This window comes from Peromyscus eremicus, chromosome 8a (assembly GCF_949786415.1).
Source record: "Peromyscus eremicus chromosome 8a, PerEre_H2_v1, whole genome shotgun sequence".
NCBI classification, from domain to species: Eukaryota; Metazoa; Chordata; class Mammalia; order Rodentia; family Cricetidae; genus Peromyscus; species Peromyscus eremicus.
Window position 1 is genome coordinate 41,984,088 of NC_081423.1, and position 19,236 is coordinate 42,003,323.

The following is a 19,236-nucleotide window of genomic DNA, read 5'->3' on the forward strand; positions in this document are numbered from 1 at the left end:
TATGCCTTCCAGCTCAGTGAGAATTAGGCAACCTAAAGGAATCTTCAGGAAACCGACGACAGCAGTCACTTCTGTTCAGTGGTTTTCTATTGGAAATAGAGTGTAGAAAATTGGGGAGGGGATGCAAACAAATGACAATGAATTGTTGACTACCAACTCAGCACTGATGCTGACATGACATCTGTCGTTCACAGCTCTTTAATTTAGGTGCCAGCTCTGAATGCCTTAGGGAGTTCATTTGTCCACTTCTACATGGGCAATATTCCTATTAGATCAGCTAGCAGGCTTTATATTAGCTTTATAAGCTACAAAAAATCTTGCTTAAGGGATTATTAAATAGTTCGCACATACTTACACTAGGAGAAAGTAGGGAAAGTGCATAGTACTATTTGAGAAAATAGGTACATGTGCTAGAATAGTATTTGATGTAGAAATGTTTAGTTTATGCATGTATAGGGGGCTGAAACCAGAGCCTCAAATGTTACCCATATACTTTACCATTTCACAAAGAAAAACAAATACAAAGCAAATATGCTTTCTATCCTTAACCTAAGTCTCACCAAAGGAATTTCCCATTAGTATAAAACACCCGCATACATGTGAATGAGGGAATGCTTTGTGCACTTCAGGCTGTTACAAAGCACGTCTGGCCCCTATCTACTGTGTACGAGTACCAACTCCCAACCTCCAGTTACAACAACCACAAATGTTCCCAGACACAGTGTACTCTGACAGACAATAACATCACTCATATTATTTATTGGCACATGTATACCTCCATTTGAAAGTTAGTATTAAAACTACAAAAACTGGTAGTTTTCCTTCATTACAAACTTCTGACATTTAAGTTTTGTTCAAAGTGTCACACATTATCAACATTTATTCAAACTGTTCAACAAAACTTTTCTAATAAAGTATTCTCAATTTGCTATGGAAGTTTCCCTTGTGTACAAATTTTGAAATATTAAAGAGCATGTAAGTTCTCTCAAAAACTTCATTAAGTGAATTAGTTATGGAGATTTGCATTCTTTTCAAAACATCATGCACAATGATTTGAGAAAGTATTCCTCAACTAAACTAAGAGTATTTGGGGATAAAAATGAGAGCCTCTCTGCTCTCTCCAATCAGTTATATGTCTCTTAAATTGTTGACTCTCTGACAATGGATGTCAAGGCCATCTTGCAGGTCACATTCACTTCAGGCCCAGAGCTCATGTAAACTCAGGGAGAAAAAAAAAAAAAACTTACAGCATTTCTGTGGGCCTGGTAGAAACAATGATCATCATATATATGCACATTTTTCTCTACGCCTGTTATATGGTCAGACAAGACTACATAAGAGACTGTGTTCCAAAGAAGACAGCCAACTTGTGCCACACAGAATTTTCTATATAAATGTAATGCTTGCTAAGGTGGCCTTCTCACAAAAACATTGTCCTCAATCATCACATTTTTAGAATATCTCCTGTGTGTGTGTTGTCTGATGCCTGCTGACAGTTTCTGCTAAAAGGGCTTTCCACATTACACTCATAGGCATGCCCTCAGGTGAATTTTCTGATGCACAGTGAGGGATGACTTATGATAGAATGTTTTCCTACATTCTTGACATTCAAATCGTTTCTCACTTTCATGAGTTATCTGATGCCTGTTTAGGTATGATTTCTGGTGAAAAGCCTTTTTACATATCTTACATTCATAGGGCTTCTCACCTGTGTGAGTTCTCTGATGTACAGTGAGATGTGACTTACTGTAAAATGTTTTCCTACATTCTTCACATGAGTATGGTTTATAACCTGTGTGGCTCCTTTGATGGACAGTGAGGGATGACTTATGAAGGAATGTCTTCCTACATTCTTCACATGAGTATGGTCTATCACCTGTATGATTTCTCTGATGCCTGCTGAGACTGGACTTCTGGTAGAAAGCTTTCCCACATTCTTTACATTCATAGGGCTTCTCACCAGTGTGAGTTCCCTGATGCATGCTGAGGTGTGACTTCCGGTGAAAAGTTTTTCCACATACACCACATTCATAAGGTTTCTCACCTGTGTGTGTTTTCTGATGTACAGTGAGGTTTGATTTACGATTGAATGTTTTCTGACATTCTTCACATTCATATGGTTTGTCACCTGTGTGAATTTTCTGATGGATAATGAGGTGTGACTTAGAGTAGAAAGTTTTTCCACACTCGTCACATTCATATGGTTTCTCACCTGTGTGAGTTCTGTGATGTACATTCAGGTCTGACTTACAGTAGAAAGTTTTCCTACATTTTTTACATTCATAGGGCTTCTCACCTGTGTGAGTTCGCTGATGTATAGTGAGGGATGACTTATGGTAGAAAGTTTTCTTACATTCTTTACATCCATAGGGTTTCTCACCTGTGTGAATTCTCTGATGCCTGTTGAGGTGTGACTTCCGGTAAAATGATTTCCCACACATATGACATCCATAGGGTTTATAACCTGTTCTCTGAAATCTCCTGAGCTTTGGCTTCTCGTTAAAGCTTTTTTCAGATTGATACATTTCATACAGCTTTGTTCCTCTGGGGACTCTCTGACGTACATTTTGCTGTTTTTTCTGATGAAAAAATTTCTTACATTGTCTGCATCTGGAGGATCTGACTCCTGCATGTATTCTCTGTTTTTTGTGGTATGATTTCTTAATGAAGGTTTTCTCACAATCACTACACCTGTAATATTTCTGTACTTTGTGTGTTTTCTTATGTTTTGTGAGCTTGAACTTTGAACAGAATGTTTTCTTACAAATATTACATTCCCACGTTGGTTCCCTTACCCAAGTCATCTCTTGTGAATTAAGAGCTACCTCATCAGATGCTTTCCCAGACTCACCAACTTCACTGGAACTAGGTGCAATGTGGAACCTCTTACTTGTCCATAATGCCTTTGTGTTGCAGGCTGCTTCTTGCCTACAACATTGAAAATGCTCTTGAGTACTTGGAGCGCTGTTATACAACCTATGATGCTGTGCATGTATGGGGGGCTTGCTACTTAGGGAGCCATCAAGTTCCTTTCCAGTCTGCATGTTATCAGGCTCATTAGGGGGAAGTCCATTCTGCCATACATTAAGTGCTGCAGGTCTCATTCCTGAAGAATTTCCATTCTTTACAGTCATATTTGAAACATTCTTTGAGCTCACATTAAATATTTTTCCTAATTTAACATTCTCCTTAGTCGACGTGTTGCTGTTGGTAATTACAAGGTGCCACAAATGTCTCTCTTGATTGTCCTGGCTGGTTTCAACCAGTTCATTTACTTTCTGGATATCTAAAAGAAAACAGAAGTAGCCAAGCTCATATACAGCAGAAAGATAAAGCATTGCCTTCTCATTCTCACTGCATTATGATTTCAAATAATATTGATATATGATGTATACAGATTTGTCCCCAGTGAATCTATCAATTAGACAATGTAAAATCACATCACTTCATTGATTTAAAATGTTTTATTCAATTGAAACATGAGCGAGTTAAATATTCACCTATGCCTAGCCGTATATTTCAGTACACTCATTTCCACCTGCTATTTTCCTGTTCCTTTATTCTAGTTCTTAGTCATCCCACTTTCCTTTCCTAACTGACTTGTAAGGTCAGGTCCTTGTCAGTTAGCTATCTGCAGGTGGAGGTTCATGTGGTGTGTCTTTCACCTAATCAGAAATACAGTTTAGACTTAGGAAAGGATTGATACCTGTGTGTTCAGTTTTCACTTTTCTATGAGGAACCACAATAGAAACTTAGGGGGTTGGTTTATAAACACAAATGCCGTTATTTTCACATGAAAACAGCTAACTCTATCCCTCCAGTTTCCTAATCAAAATCTATTTTATGCTTCCTAGAACCCTGAGAGGGTCAGGAAGCTCCAGCCTACCTCCAATGAATTCATTCAGGAAACAAAGCAATGCCCATCATTCTTTGAAATGTTTTTCTGGATATTTCTGAGATTCACAGAACTGTCATTCTCCACTTAGGTTAAGGTACATGCACCCATGCTTTGTAACTCTTTGCTTCTGGAAGCTTCTATTTTGTATTAAGCTGTCTTCTACATTATATATGTAGCCTTCTACGTAAATCTATTGTCTTCAAATTAGTTTCACAAAGAGAGACTACTGATGAGAGACTTCTACACCCACACAGAAATCTCAGCCTTTCAACATGAAATCCTGCTGCAATTAAGTCTCTTCACATCAAAGGCCTACTTGTCCTGTCAAGCCTAGGTTTCCCCTTTCCATGCTGGGTCATTTGGTTGTGCTGAGTGTCCCCCTCACTTTCATGGATTCTGATGCTGTAGGACAGAAGACTTGATTCTAGGCTTCTTTTTCTATTTTTTCCCATCAATCACCTTGGTTAATACCTGAATAACTATAATAATAAATATTTACATTAACCTACCAATTTCCAAAGGACTAAGATCATGACCACTCTCAAGTCTATATTTTATGCCCACTTATATATTAGGTATACCAAATTTGGAAAAAAGTAATATCAAGATTAAACTAAATGAATAATAATCTCCTCAAAATTCCCTTCCCTTTAGACTTTTCCTGAAATAAAACAGTATATACTTTTATTTCTTGTTTTGTGATAAAACATTCTTTGTGACTTTTATCTTACAACCAAATATTTTGTGTGTTTAATATTCAACAAAATGTAAGCTCTTTATGTGCAGATGCATGTTTTATTATTACTTACATGTCTAATTTTAAAAGTGCAATGTTTAGGAGATAACCAAATACCATGTGATAAAGAACTAATGGAGTCAAAAATGCCTGGGGTAGAAAACACAAATAATTGAGAATTTAGAGAAAGTAGCGAAACCAACTAACCAAAATTATCTATGATAATTTTGTTCATGTGAGACTTCTCCTTGGAGAATGTACACAGGAAACATCTGATATATGATACCAGCTGATCCCAAGACTAGGACCAGAGCCATCAGTGAAAGCAGCTCAACATGGCCAACGTCTACTAGATTCTAGTCATTCTTGTCTGTTTGTCCAGGGTGCATTCACTGACCTGGCCGACTCTGCTCTGGGACTTCTTCTACTCTCCATGGCCCAATTCCTTGCTCCAACTTAAAGATCACCTCAGGTTTGGTAATGCAGTGACCTGTTAATGGGAAATAGCATAAGAGTCTATCAGATGCTAAGTCAAGAACACGCAGAAAGATAGCACCTTTGGGAACGGAGTGATTGCTAGACAAATCTGAACCCTTTGTCAGTGTCCACTCATGTCCCTCATGGTCTGCAATCTTGCCTTTATTAAGTAAAGTTAAATGGCCTGAGAAAGAAAGCAAAGCTGTGGTTAGTGCAGATCTGTGATCTCAGATGCCTGAGAGGCTAAGACAGAAGGAATACTAGTTGAAAGTCTGTCTAAGCAACTTAATAAGAGCCTGTCTCAAAATAAAAAATAAACAGAGTGTTGGGAATACAGCTCAGTGGCAGAACACTTGCCCAGTATGTATATGAATCCCTAAATTAATCCCCGGCACTAAGGATAAATAAATATGAAAAGGAAATCTAAGAATGAGTTTTAAAATACTTAAAAAGACACGATACAATTAAGTTTTTAAAAAAGGAAGGAAGGAAGAAAGGAAGGAAAAGAAGGAAAGAAAACAAGTAAGCAGACTCAGATATGTAGGAGATAAGGGTGACTAAAATCTGAAGTGATCTGGCTGTCAAGATGGGTTAGCAGGTAAAGGCACCTGGTACCAAGCCTCACATATGAGTTCCATCTCTAGGACCCGTATAGAGGAAAAAGAACACCAAGTCTGCCAAGCTGTCCTCTGAACTCTAGACATATGGCATGGCATGTGTGTGTGCTTAAAAAAATTTTAAGCAATCTGAATTTTGGAGCTAAAGCTCAACAAAAACTTAAGGAAAACAAAAAGGTGGGTGCCTCCACAGCAGAATTGATTAAAGTTTAGAATATTGTGGTCAGATTTTGTTTTTGTTTTGTTTTGTTTTGTTTTTGAGACAGGATCTTACTATGTAGCTCTGAATGTCTTGGTCCTCTGGAAGAGCAGCCAGTGCTCGTAACTGCTGAGCCATCTCTCTAGTCCCCAATATTTTTTTCTTAATGAAGAACACCTTCAACACTTTTGGTTTAAGTAGTTGTCTGACTGGTGTTCAAAAAAGAATAGAGAATAGATATAAAAAACAAAACATTCAGCCAGGCATGGTAGACTACACCTGTAAATCTCAGCATTCTGGAGGCTCAAACAAGAAAATCAGGGAGTTGGAGGCCAGCCTAGACTATGTAACAAATTCTAGGTAAGCACGAGCTACATGGTGAAACCTTGTTTCAAAAAAACAAACAATAGGAGGCAGAGGGGATCCCAGGAGTTTGCTAACCAGCCAGCCTAGCCTAAAAGTGAAGGGCCCTGTCTCAAGGTATCCAGATTGGGTTTTTTGTTTTTGTTAACTTGACAAAGGCTAGTTATCTGGGAATAGGAACCCCAATTGAAAGAATGCCTCCAAGGAAAGCTTGTGGAGAAATTTCTTGATTAGTGATTGATGTGGGAGGCCCCAGCCCATTGTGGGCTGTGCCAAACTTGGGCAAGTGGTCCTGGATGTACAAGAAAGCAGACTGAACAAGCCATGATGGAGCAAGTCAGTAGCAGCACTCCTCTATGGTCTCTGCTTCAGTTCCTGTTGTGGCTTCCCCTGGTGATGGCCATATAAAGCCTTTTATCCTCCAGTTGTTTTTTAAGATACAAAGGAATAAGGAGAGAAAGAAAGGTATACACCTAACATCTTCCTATCCTCTAGCCTCCAAATGTTTATGCATGTGTGTGTGAAATTGTACAAATTCATGCACACAAGCACATATTCCACACACATATACACACCAAGTTTTTTTATCCAAATAAATTATTTAAAAATAAAATAAATGATTTAAAAAATCCAAATTCAAGAGAAAATATAACCATCTAGATGCAACAGATTTGCCCAAAAAAGGTTCTGAGTTGTATTGTATATAATCAGACTGTCAAAAGCAAAACATGCATTAGAGGAACAACAGAGACCAAGAAGAATCCCCCAGGTGAGGACAAAAGATTGACTCAAAGTTAAACAAAAACCAAAACCATTGCCAGACCCAGAATACTGTATCTAGAGAGGTTAACTTTCAAAAACTGAGAATTGGACTTTCTAAAAGAAACAAAAACTAAAAAAATCCATCACCACTAGATCAGACTGTGGTAATTAATCTTGTCAACTTAATAGGGTCTGGAATCAATAAGGGACAAGCCTCTGCACAGGTCTGTGTGGGTTCTCCCAGGAAGGATTAACTGAGGCGAGAAGCCCCTCCCCCACTCAACAGCACCTTCTATCTGTGACCCAGATCCAGTGGGGTCTGAGGGAAAGCAGTGCTGTTTGCTGCCTTCCTGTACTTCTTGCTGGTGAGTGCATTCATCTCTGCTGCTAGTGTCGTTCTTTCCTGATAGCAGACTCTAGCTTCTCCAATTTCCAAAATGGATCGAAGCAGCAACTCCCAGGATTCTTTCAGGCTTTAAACTCTAGACTGAGACTGCTGAGGTATTTGGCCTTGTGGACTAAGAAGCTACTGGGTTCTCAGGCTCTCCAGTATGTAGATAGCCACTGTTTGACTACCTTTCCCTATCAGCTGTAAGATATTCTAATAAATCTTCTTTAATACACACAAGCACACACACACGCGCACACACACACACACACACACACACACACACACACAGATGTTCTGTTCCTCTAGAGCAGTGGTTCTCAACCTTCCTAATGTTGTGACCCTTTAATATAGTTCCTCATGTTGTAGTAACCCCCCCCAACCATAAAATTATTTTCATTACTACTTCATAACTGTAATTTTGGGGTTTTTTTTGGGGGGGTTGGTTTTTCAAGACAGGGTTCTCTGTGTAAGTCATGGCTGTCCTATAACTCACTCTGTAGACCAGGCTGGCCTCAAAGTCACAGAGATCTGCCTGCCTCTGCCTCCTGAGTGCTGGGATTAAAGGCATGCCCTACCACGCCCAGCACTTCTAACTATAAATTTTGCTACTGTTATGACTCATAATATAAATCCCTGTGTTTTCCAATGGTCTGAGGTGACCCTTGTGAAAGGGTCATTCAAACCCCAAGGGAATCAAGACCCACATGTTGAGAACCACTGCTCTGGAGAACCTTGCCTAATACACAGTCCTACAGGAAATGCTTAAGAGATGTTATACAATAAGCGAAAGGATAATAACCACCATTACTAAAGCATATGAACATATAAAATTAAACAATACAGCAGATACACAAAAGGAAAAGATGAAAGTGTATCAATACAAGAAAACCATTAAACATAAAAAATGGTGGCGCACGCCTTTAATCCCAGCACTCGGGAGGCAGAGGCAGGCGGATCTCTGTGAGTTCGAGGCCAGCCTGGTCTCCAAAGCGAGTTCCAGGAAAGGCGCAAAGCTACACAGAGAAACCCTGTCTCGAAACCCCCCCCCAAAAAAAAATTAACACAGGAAAAAATACAGAAAATAGCCACCAAAAATGTCAGAAATACATCTTCACTTATCAAAAATATCCTTGAGCATAAACGACATATTTCTCAATAAAAAATATAAACTGAATAGATGAAAATACTGTTATTTTCTCAATGACAGAAGAGAAAACCATTCACTAGGAAAGACATGTGGACTGAATAGGAAGGGGTGGATGTAACATGAAGATGGGAACTCAGAGCATCCAGAATTCAAACAAATTAAATCAAAACCTGTATTTAAAAAAAACAAAACAAAAAAAACCAGACACTTCCAGAATATTCCCCACTGCTGAGGAGTGCCATTCATCTCACAGCTCACATTACTTCTCAGGGCAGGACAAATGTTAAGAAATAAAGTAAGCCTCAACAAATTTAAAAAAACAAACAAGCAAAAACCCTGGGTTCATAGTTACTGTCCTCTCTAATCACAGTGAGATAAAAGTAGAAGCTAAAGTAAAAAGAGCATTATTAACTATAGTGTTTGGAAATTAAACATCCTACTGGATGACTAGTGAGTATGAAAGAAAGCAAAGTGCAAATCTGAGAATTTATTGGAACAAATGACTGCTCCAACTGCATCTAAAGCAATACTGCAAAGATACCATGTGTACCTGCATCAAAGTCAAATCAAAAGAAAAAAACTAACTTTTGAACAATTTTTAATTAAAATTTTAAAAAAGACATCACAAGTGATACCATAGAAATCCAAAGTATCAGCTGGGTGGTGGTGGCACACACCTTTAATCTCAGCACTCAGCAGGCAGAAGCAGGTGGATCTCTGTGAATTCAAGGCCAGCCTGGTCTACAGAGCAAATTCCAGGACAGTCGGAGCTAAACAGAGAAACTCTGTCTTGAAAAATCACAAAAAAAAAAGAAAGAAAGAAAGAAAGAAAGAAAGAAAAGAAAAAGAAATCCAAAGTATCCTTAGCGAATACAATGAACATGATCAAATTGAAAAAAATCTAAAGAAATATGTAATTCACTGTACATACACAAGCTACCCAACTCAACCATGAGAATACAATCTGACAGGATATTAACACATTTGAATCAGTAATAAGAAGTCTGTCAACAAAACCCACAGCATCACTGGAGAATGTTTTCAAATGGATCATCTTCCCCAGCCCTATCCAGTAGTCTCTTTAATGAAATTGTTGAGATGTAAAGACAGTAATACTACTCAAAAGTTACTAAAGCACAGTCATAAAGGATTATTACAATAAAAATGATAAGCTTCCTGTTGAAGCCCCCACTGAAGGGCAGCAACCCTGGCTCCAGGGTAGCCCATGGTTGTTGGCCTCATCCCAGGCCACATAGAAAGAAAGAATGTAAAAAAGCCGAGACGTGGCTGACAGTGCTGATGTCTCACTAAACATACCAAAATTTTAAGGGAATGTGCAATTTTCTGCCCTATGAGTGGTAGGCCATCAGATCTGCACAGTGCCTCCAAGGACACGCAAGTTCATCAAGAAGTGGGTGAGGATGCACATCTGTGCCAAGAGGAAGTCGGAGGAGCTAGCCAACATGCTGGCATCAAGGAGGACTAGATCTCTTTTGCCTGTCCCCTTCCTTAATAAACCTTTATCACACACACCATATATACGTAGTATGCATGTATGTGAAACACTGATGAAAGAAAATGAGGACCCCAAAATGAAGATCTCATTGTCATAAATAAATTCAATATTGATAAAATGTCCACATACTCAGATTGACTTACCAATTATCTAAGTATCAAGAGCATTTTCACAGAACTACAAAAAAGTCAGTCCTAATCTTTACAGAGAAACACAAAAGACCCCAGACAGTCAAAGCGTTCTTGGGAAAAAAAAAAAAAAAAAAAAAAAGAACAAATCTGCTCATTACATATGTAACCAACAGCACAGTACCTGCATAGAAGCAGACAAACAGGCTAATGGAACAACAGAGAAACAAGTCCATACATTACAGCCAACTGGTTTTTACCAGAGGCAGCAGGAACATTTAGAAAGGAGGTTCCCTTCAATAATTAGTTAAAAAAAAAACTATACACTCCTGCATACAGAAAGATATTAGATCCCCTATATCTTACCATATTCAGAAATCAAATTAAAATATATCAAAGACATAAACACAAGATCTGAAACTACTGAAATACAGGGAATACAGGGAAGCTGGATATTGATTCAAAGATTATTACCTTTTTGAGATTGGCCTCCCTACATTGCCACGCTGGTCTGGAAGTCCTGAGCCCAAGTAATGCTTCCTCCTCAATTTCAAGGGTGTGGGAAACACAGACATGCACAATCACACTCAGCACAAAGATTATGACATGACCTCAAACCACAGCCATCAACAGCAAAAACTGACAACTGGGATTTCATAAATAAAAAACCTCTATAAAGAAAGGCAAATGACAAGAGTGAAATATTAACATATACACTGAAAGAAAATGTCCAACTACACAAGATTTCTGGAATATACAAGGAATTTAACAGCAGAAAATAATTTAACTAAAAATTTAACAAGTGATTTGAATAGGTGTTTTCCCAAAGGCATATAAATAACTCACAAACTCATCAATAAATGGTCAATAGTTGTAAATATCAGAAAAATGCTAATCAAAACCACAGTGAAGTATCATAACACTTGCAGCTCGAATATTATCAAAACCACAAACAACAGGACACAGAGAAAGATACATTACCCTACACTGTTGCTGGGAATATAAAATTGTTACTATGAAAAACAGTATGAAAGTTCCTCAAAAAAAAAAAAAAAAACAACTAGAAATAGAACTACTTTTATGGTGCAGCTACTACTGAATATATTAAAAGAAAATGAAATCAGTATTTTGAAAGATCATGAGTTCAAGGTAATCTTGGGCTACATGAAATCTTGTCTTTTAAAAAAAGGTATTTATGCATAAGGGAATATTAATCACTAAGAACTCAAAAATTATCTCAGGTTGGAACTGATGTATGTTTTCACTAAATAAGTCAGGCACAAAAAGATAAACATTGCATATCCTTGTTTATATGTGGAAGACAAAGTTGCACTCAAAAAAACAGAGGCAAGAATGGTTATCATAGCCTAGAAGAGTATGCGAGGGAGGGACTGAGCGAAGACGGTTAATGCATGCAGGGGTACAACTGAATAGCCAGTGTAACTTTCAGTTTTCTATAGCACAGAAGCATGGCCATGGTTGAAAAATGATTAAATGTTCCAAAATAGCTAACAGAGATTTAAATGTTCCCAATATAAAGATGTGATATGTCTGCATAGACCTGCCAATTTCTGTAGGTAGGTTTATTTATACATACGTGTGTGTGTGTGTGTGTGTAAACAAATTTCAACTGTTCTTACTAACAAAGGAAGTGCTTCTAATACTACTGGGGACTTTCACTCACCCAAGGACTCCAGGCTCCTGTAGGTCTCCAGCATCACGTCCCTGTAGAGCTTCCTCTGAGTGTCATCCAGGTCCTGCCACTCCTCCCAGGTGAAGTCCACGGAGACATCCTCAAATGACATCAACCCCTGAAATGAAACATTTCTCCTCAACTCAAGATTTTGGGGCTATCAAAAGCTAGGAATGTGGGAGTTTGCTCTTTGTGAGTGTCTCTCATGCAGGCTGCATATTGGTTTATATTCTCTATCATGGGATGGAAAAATCACTAATATTTTATGCTTCCATACTAATTTAGTAACACAAAAGACTACTACTACAGAATTTTCCTTTCCTAACAAAAATGGATGGATTATGTGCAGTAAAACATGCACAAGACCCTGGATTCAATTTGCAGTAACACACACATATACAAACTCTCTCTCTATCTTAAAAGGAAGAAAGAAAAAGAAAAGAAACCTTGTTTACAAGTGGCCTGGTAATCTAGTCTGAATGAGGACACAGGCACACCTCATCCTTGAAATAATGTTGAATAAAGACACATGTCAGTGCAGAACAGGGGGATGAGGACTGCTACGCATCCTTGAAGTTATGTTTTACTGACGGCAGGCTTAGCTCTTCGACCCAATGAGTTCTCATGAGTAACAAGCCACAGAAGTCAAGTTGTAAAAGCACAAACCCATTGGCGGTTAATAGACCTATACGTAGACCCATACGTATGTGACTGTTCCTGGGCAATGGTGAGTTATAGTTACATGTTCAGGTGACTGACAACCCAGTGGTTCTGCATTCCAGACAACTGGTCTGATTCCAACAACTCGAGTACATTTGCAGTAATCTTTATATTTGCCTCTTAAATCTAAGATCTGCATTTTGAAAGCCATCTCAGGAAAGGAGGTCAGAGAAGAATGCAAATGAAGAATAATGAGAGAAGGAACCAGGTGACACATAATTACCTGCACTGGGTATATAGCCTTTGAATACAGAATAGAAACCACCCTTAGCTAAGTAGCAATAGGCCAGGTGAGGCTACATGAGATCCTGTCTCAAAAACCAAAAAGAAAATAAAAGAATGCAGCTGTGGGAGCCCACAGAGGCTTCCTAGTGAGAACTTACTCAGGGTCCAAGAATCTGAGCTTGCTTTACCCAGCAGGGCTGCATAAGGAGATAATTTGACCACGGGCATGCTTATCAGGTGTTTGGAAGGGTCTGCACTTGGCTGTACGGTGTGCTTTGATCTTGCAAGGGGGAGGTCTTTTGTCTCTCTCCTTGGTATATTATAAAAAGCCCTCTTGAATAAATTTCAAGGCTGTTGGGTATTGATCCAGGCCCTCCTGAAGCTATCCTGTGTTTCTGTCTTTCTTCTTGTCTCCATCTTTCATTCTGTCTGATATTTCCTAATTCCTCTCTCTTCCACCTAAGAACCCTTCAAAAGTTGGGAGCGGGCCCCCACATACAGCCAAGTGTGGTGGTGCACAGATCCCTGTTAAGTACAAGGCCAGCTAGGGCTACATAATGAGACCCCATGTCAAACAAACAAACAAATAAACAAGCACATATACAAAGAGAAAATAGAAAACACACCCTAGAAAAATGAAAAAGCGAAAAAATTCCAGGACTAAAATTTGGTAATTGTCTGTTGTGCTTAGAGTAAAAAGAGATATATACTTTCAGGATGTATACATGATAAGTAGAAAGTAATTTTGTAAAAATTAAGGGGAAGTTGTAGTGATAGATTGTGTACCCTAATAAACTTGCCTGAGGATAAGAGAAGCAGAACAGCCAGGCACTGGTTCTTATCTCTATGAAATCCTCAGCCTAAAGAGAGTGAGTTCCTGTTTCCTCACACCTTATATACCTTTCTCTGCCCAGACATCACTTCCTGGGATTAAAGGCACGTGTGCTTCCCAGTACTGAGATTAAAGGTGTGTGTCACCACTGCCTGGCTCTGTTTCCAACGTGGCCTTGAACTCACAGAGATCCAAATGGATCTCTGGCTTCCGAGTGATAGGATTAAGGGTGTGTCCCACCACTGCCTGACCTCTATGTCTAATCCAGTGGCTGGCTCTGTCCTCTGATCCTCAGGCAAGTTTATTAGGGTACACAATATATTACCAAAGGACGTACAATGAATATGATAAGTAATAGATTGATCTTAAAATGTACTATTGGCTTGGATAGTTTGTTTTTGAGACAGTGTCTCATGCAGTCCAGGCTAGACTCAAACTCTGCATAGCTGAGGCTGGCCTTGGACTCTTGATCCTCTTGCCTCCAGGGTACTACAATTACAAGCATGTGAACCACCATGCCCAACTAAACATACTATGTTTCTGTGATTAGACATGTGAGAACATTCAACTGGCTACTGGATACAGGACCTGTGACCCCATAAGGAGTGGCACTATTAGGAGATGTGCCTTTGTTGGAGGAAGTATGTCACTATGGGGGTTGAGCTTTGAGATCTCTTATGCTTAAGCTATGCTCAGTATGATAAACAGTTCACTTCCTGTTGCCTGTGGATCAGGATGTAGAACTCTCAGCTCTTTCTCCAGCACCATGTCTGCCTGCACACCACCATGTCCCCCCATGATGATAATGGACTCTGCAACTGTAAGCTAGCCCTAATTAAATATTTTCCTTTATAAGAGTAGTTGTGGTCATGGTGTCTCTTTACAGCAATAGAAACCTTATTAAGACAGGACCTAGCAATCAAAGGACAGTTTTAGCAGGAAAAGTAAGATTTCCTAACAGCAGAACCTCAGTCATACAAAGACAAAAGAGTAAGTGAAATGGCCTCAGGAGAACCCAAGAGATTGTTAAAATAAAAGTACAAAATCCACAGAAACATTAGCATTCAGTGACTACGGAAGAGAATCAGACCACAGGAACTGAGAAATATTCTTAAATACTTATCTAGAAATAAAGAAAAGCTCAATATTAAAAAATACATTAATGTATTTCACTGTATCCACAGTTCCACTGGTGGGAGTGTGTGATCTTGTGATAATCCTCAAAGACATGGAAAAGGCATTTTTTTTATTACTTATTTTATTTTATGTGGATGGGTGTTTTGCCTGCATGTATATATATGTACCACATGCATGCAGTGCCCACAGAGGCCAGAAGGCCTTGCATACCCTAGAACTGGAGTTACGGACGGTTGTGAGGTGCCATGTGGATGCTGGGTATTGAACCCAGGTCTTCTGGAAGAGTACTCTGTGTTCTTAACCACTGAGCCATTTTTTTTTTTTTAAACAAGAGCCCTTTGTAAAGATTCTCGGCCAAAAAAAATTCAGGACAGTCTTTCTTCTCATGATAAAATTTATGTCTCTTAACAAAAAAGGCAGCATGACAGCCGAGAAAAAAGACGGAGTGATAAGGATGCCCCGTCTTTCCAGGCAAGGTTTGGTAGGCCTGTAATCCCAGCACTTGAGGGGTAGAGGCAGGAGGATCCAAGTTTGAGGCCAGTCTGGTCTACATAGCAAGATCCTATCTACAAAACTCAAACATAAACATAAAGACCCACCTCATGAGCACCAGCACTGTATAAGACATGCCAACCAAGTTAAATGAAAAGGGAAAAATGAGGATTATGATTTCCATATCATTTAGAAGTAAAAACACCTGATAATCTCCTGTAAAGTATTTCAAATAGAAAACTCAATAAATTAAAACTATAAAAAATTAAATTCTACATGTGAGACTATTCATACAACAAAAGTACTGAAATAAAACCCTGGCCAGACTAACAACAAAGTATGCAAATATATGAAGGAAGAACAGGGTGGGGGATTTAAAAAAAAAAAAGCAAATAAAGAGAGTAGCATATTTATGGAGTAGAATTTTATATCATAAAGTCACTGACTCTCTGTAGGTCAATAAGCTAGTTTAACAGCAGTCCAACGGAAGCATCAAATTCATAGATGTGGACAAAGGAATTTCATTTTTATGGGGAACTGAAGAAGCAAAAATAGGATGTGATTAGTTAGTTGCTTTCTCCAATCCAAATCCCTCCCTGCGTTAGCTGCTTTGGGCTTCCATAACTTGCTGCATTTTCTCAGTTCTGCAGATCAAGATACCAGCTGATTCAGTTTCTGCTGAGGCCTTCCCAGGATTATAAAGGCAATTTCCTTGATGTGTACCCACACAGTGCAGTGAGAAAGAACTCTCTCCCTCTTCTTTTAAAGGCCCTTAGTCCTATAAGATTAGGGATAGTACTTTTTCAACTGCAGCTAACTCCAAAGTGCCCTAACCCCAGATACAGTGACATTTGGTTTTAGTGGTCAGCCTTTTACAGCCATTTACAGCATTTGTCATTCCTAACTCTGATGAAAAATCAAATGCCTACTTGTAGTCAATCCAATAATCAGATCCCCCACTTAGCTTGGCTAACCAAACGGTATTGTCCATGTAGACCAGAGGACAACCTCAGATATAGTTCCTCAGAGCCATCTTCCTTCACACTGTGGAATCCCTAGCCTCCTTCCTTAGAGCCCTGGATCCCAGATCCCTCCTTTAAATACCCATTGGTATAGTATGTATATGGGGTCCTTTAAATAAAGACAATGGGCAGGGTAGGGTGAGAGGAAGCAGTACCTGGTGTTCCACTTTTGGGATGCCCCTCTCTGTGGACTTCATTCTTCTGTCCATAACAATGGAGACAGTAACACACATTTGAGTGTGTAGGCCTCATCCTGAGCAAATCTGTAATGACGTAAAGGACAGAAACGCAATCCCTACCTCCTTCTATGAAAGTACAGACCCCAGAGCCAAGGGAAGAGGTGAAAAGGTGATAACCAATGACCCCAAAACAAACCATATAGTCTAGTTTTCAGTGATCAAGATTTCACATCTTTCAAGAAAGTTATTTTGAGTATTTTGCTTTTTAGTATCCTTCACTGGAATTGCTCAACTTCATTTTTGGACTCTTCCTTGTGTAGAGAAACACAGTTGACTTTATTTTTGACCTTTGTTACTTTACTCAATTTTTTCATGTCATATTTTTAATGAACACAGTGTCACCTCATCTCCAAACGCATATGATTATGACCCTCCGCTTCCAATTTACATGACTCTTAGTCATTACTGCTGCCATGGGTCCTCGAGAGCACCTCTAGGACAGTAATAATAGCAGTAGTGAGAATGGGTATGTCTTATTTCTCTTCTCAGGAAATAAAAATACTGGTTTTATTAAGTATGACATTAATTCCAAGGAAAATGTAACCTTATGTTCCTACACTGTTCTCCAGTTTGTTTTCGGCATTTACCGAAATGGTCATGGGAATTTTTAAAAATTCACTTAATTTAGTGTATGTGCATACTTGTGCCACAGAGCACACTTGGAGGTCTAAGGACAACATGTGGAATTCGGTTCTTTCCTTTCACCTTGTGGGTCCTGGAGATCCAACTCAGGTTGTCAGAGTTGAGCACCTTTACCCACTGATCCGTCTTGATGGTGCTCTTGTGGATTTTCGATTGTCAATTGCCATGGCATATTACATTAAATCATGTTTGACAAAAGATTTTATATAAATATATATATAATCTCATACTACTGTTTCTAGATAAGGTAAGGGAATAAAGACAATAACACGCTCATATATTACCTTCCATAGTTTCTTATTTACCTTCACTGGTGCCTTGTGTTTTCTTGCTCTACACCGCTGGGACCATCTCCTGTGGCTGTAAGTGACAGGCCTCTTCTTGTAGCTTCTCTTCTGCTTTCCAGTGTCAAGAGTTCGACTTGGGAGTTGACTCATGGAGTTCTCCACACGGTCCTGCTGCAAGTTCCTCTATAAAACCATACAGTGTTGAAGATGTGAGTGACTTAGAGCCACATTTACAGTGCAAAGACACATGAATGAAAGCAAAATTCAACAGAATGACCCTCAGTCTCCGAGAATGAGTCACACTGTGATTTGTCTTGTGAGCTTGGCAAATGCAGCGTCCTGAGTACAATTTAAACCTTTTGTAAAATTGTCATAAAAGCAAATGCTAAAAATGCCTCAAAATAATTGCAAAACACACCACGTATTGACACAAGTTTTGCTATAGTTATTTATAAAAAACTTTTTAAGTTTCTCCCCTACATGTAACATGGTCTTAAGAAAACACTTCCAATAATATCAACTTAAAACTTACAAGTCCTGTGGGAAATCATGTAAATTATAGCTACAGAACCTAGTCAAAGATGCAGGAATTCTGATTTGTTCTACTAACTGTTCTATTTGAGACTTTACACAGTGAGGGGAAATGGGGATTTTAAACGGGGTTTGAAAAGTTTCTAACCATTGTAAAGAAGTCCACAGGTTTCTTTGATGCCCAGGGCCACACTTGGGACCAACTTCCTACAACGCTGTCCCAATGCCTACTTCTCAGCACCACCCAATAATGTATATCATACTGCGGATTCATCAAGGGATTAATCTATTCATGAGGCCATTGGAATGTCACCCCGGGAAAGCCCTCACACAGCCCGAGGTGTGTTTTATTCATGTAGTCGGTCCAATCAAGCTGACAATCAGGATTGTCAGGCACACATACTTCACGAAGTTATGAAGATGGAATAAGATGTACATAGATCCATCGGGCTGGTGCACTGGGAGCAGAAACGTAACTACAGCGAAGGACCCGAATTCTGTGGGGAAGAGACGCTGCACGTCCCTGCTCACTACACTCTCCACACAAACCAACACAATAAAAACCTTCCTGATGAGGGAGAGGCCAGGAGATGCCCCAGCCCAGGCTCAGCCCACACCTCAGGCTGCTCTAGCGCCCAGGGCTGTCACTGCTAGACAATGGGACGCCAGACACAGCAGCTGTGGCACCGGGGTCAGCACCAAGAGGAGAAGGGTGCGGCTGAGGACTAGTCTCCCTGCAGCGTCAGGGAGTGGGGAGGCTCGGCCACGTCAGGACCGGGGGCGGCAGGGGCGCAGCTCAGCCCCGCACAGGCCTCCGGGAGCCACACCGTCTGCGTCCAGCCGGGGCCGGTTCCCGCGGGCAGCACTCACCATGGCGCCCCCGTCCGCCTCCCTCAGCTGACAGGCCCGAGGCGCCCGGACTGCCCAGCTCAGCTAACGGATCAAGCGCTAAGATGGCGCGAGACAAAGGCCCGCGAACGGGCGAACCCCCGAAGGCCCGCCCCCGCGCCCGGGATGCGAGCCTGATTGGATCGCATCTCAGTCCCCACCCCCTCGTGCCTTGAGTGACCGCAGAGAGCACCAATCCATGGCTGAGTAAGACAGACGGTCTGAATAGAGACAGCTGCGAGTGTTTGTTTTGTTTTGTATCTTGTTTTTCGAGACAAGCTAACCTGCGCTGAC

At 39.9% G+C, this 19,236-nt stretch overlaps 1 protein-coding gene across 1 annotated transcript; it reads right to left on the bottom strand.

Annotated features, from left to right (window-relative positions):
* Positions 1 to 883: 883 nt before the first annotated feature.
* LOC131917071 (zinc finger protein 39-like) lies at positions 884 to 19,036 on the bottom strand. Its single transcript, XM_059270709.1, has 5 exons — positions 18,925 to 19,036; positions 17,542 to 17,706; positions 11,919 to 12,045; positions 5,032 to 5,124; positions 884 to 3,286 (listed from the first exon to the last, which is right to left on the bottom strand). Exons 1-5 carry the CDS (start codon positions 18,925 to 18,927, stop codon positions 1,527 to 1,529), a joined length of 2,148 nt encoding a protein of 715 aa, XP_059126692.1. The 5' UTR covers positions 18,928 to 19,036; the 3' UTR covers positions 884 to 1,526.
* Positions 19,037 to 19,236: the final 200 nt, after the last annotated feature.

Coding starts and splice junctions, on each gene's coding strand:
- LOC131917071 (XM_059270709.1), bottom strand. Junction 12,046..17,541: donor AACACAAGGCACCAGTGAAG/GTAAATAAGAAA, acceptor GTTTCATTTCAG/GGGTTGATGTCATTTGAGGA. Junction 5,125..11,918: donor CAGGAGCCTGGAGTCCTTGG/GTGAGTGAAAGT, acceptor TCCCATTAACAG/GTCACTGCATTACCAAACCT.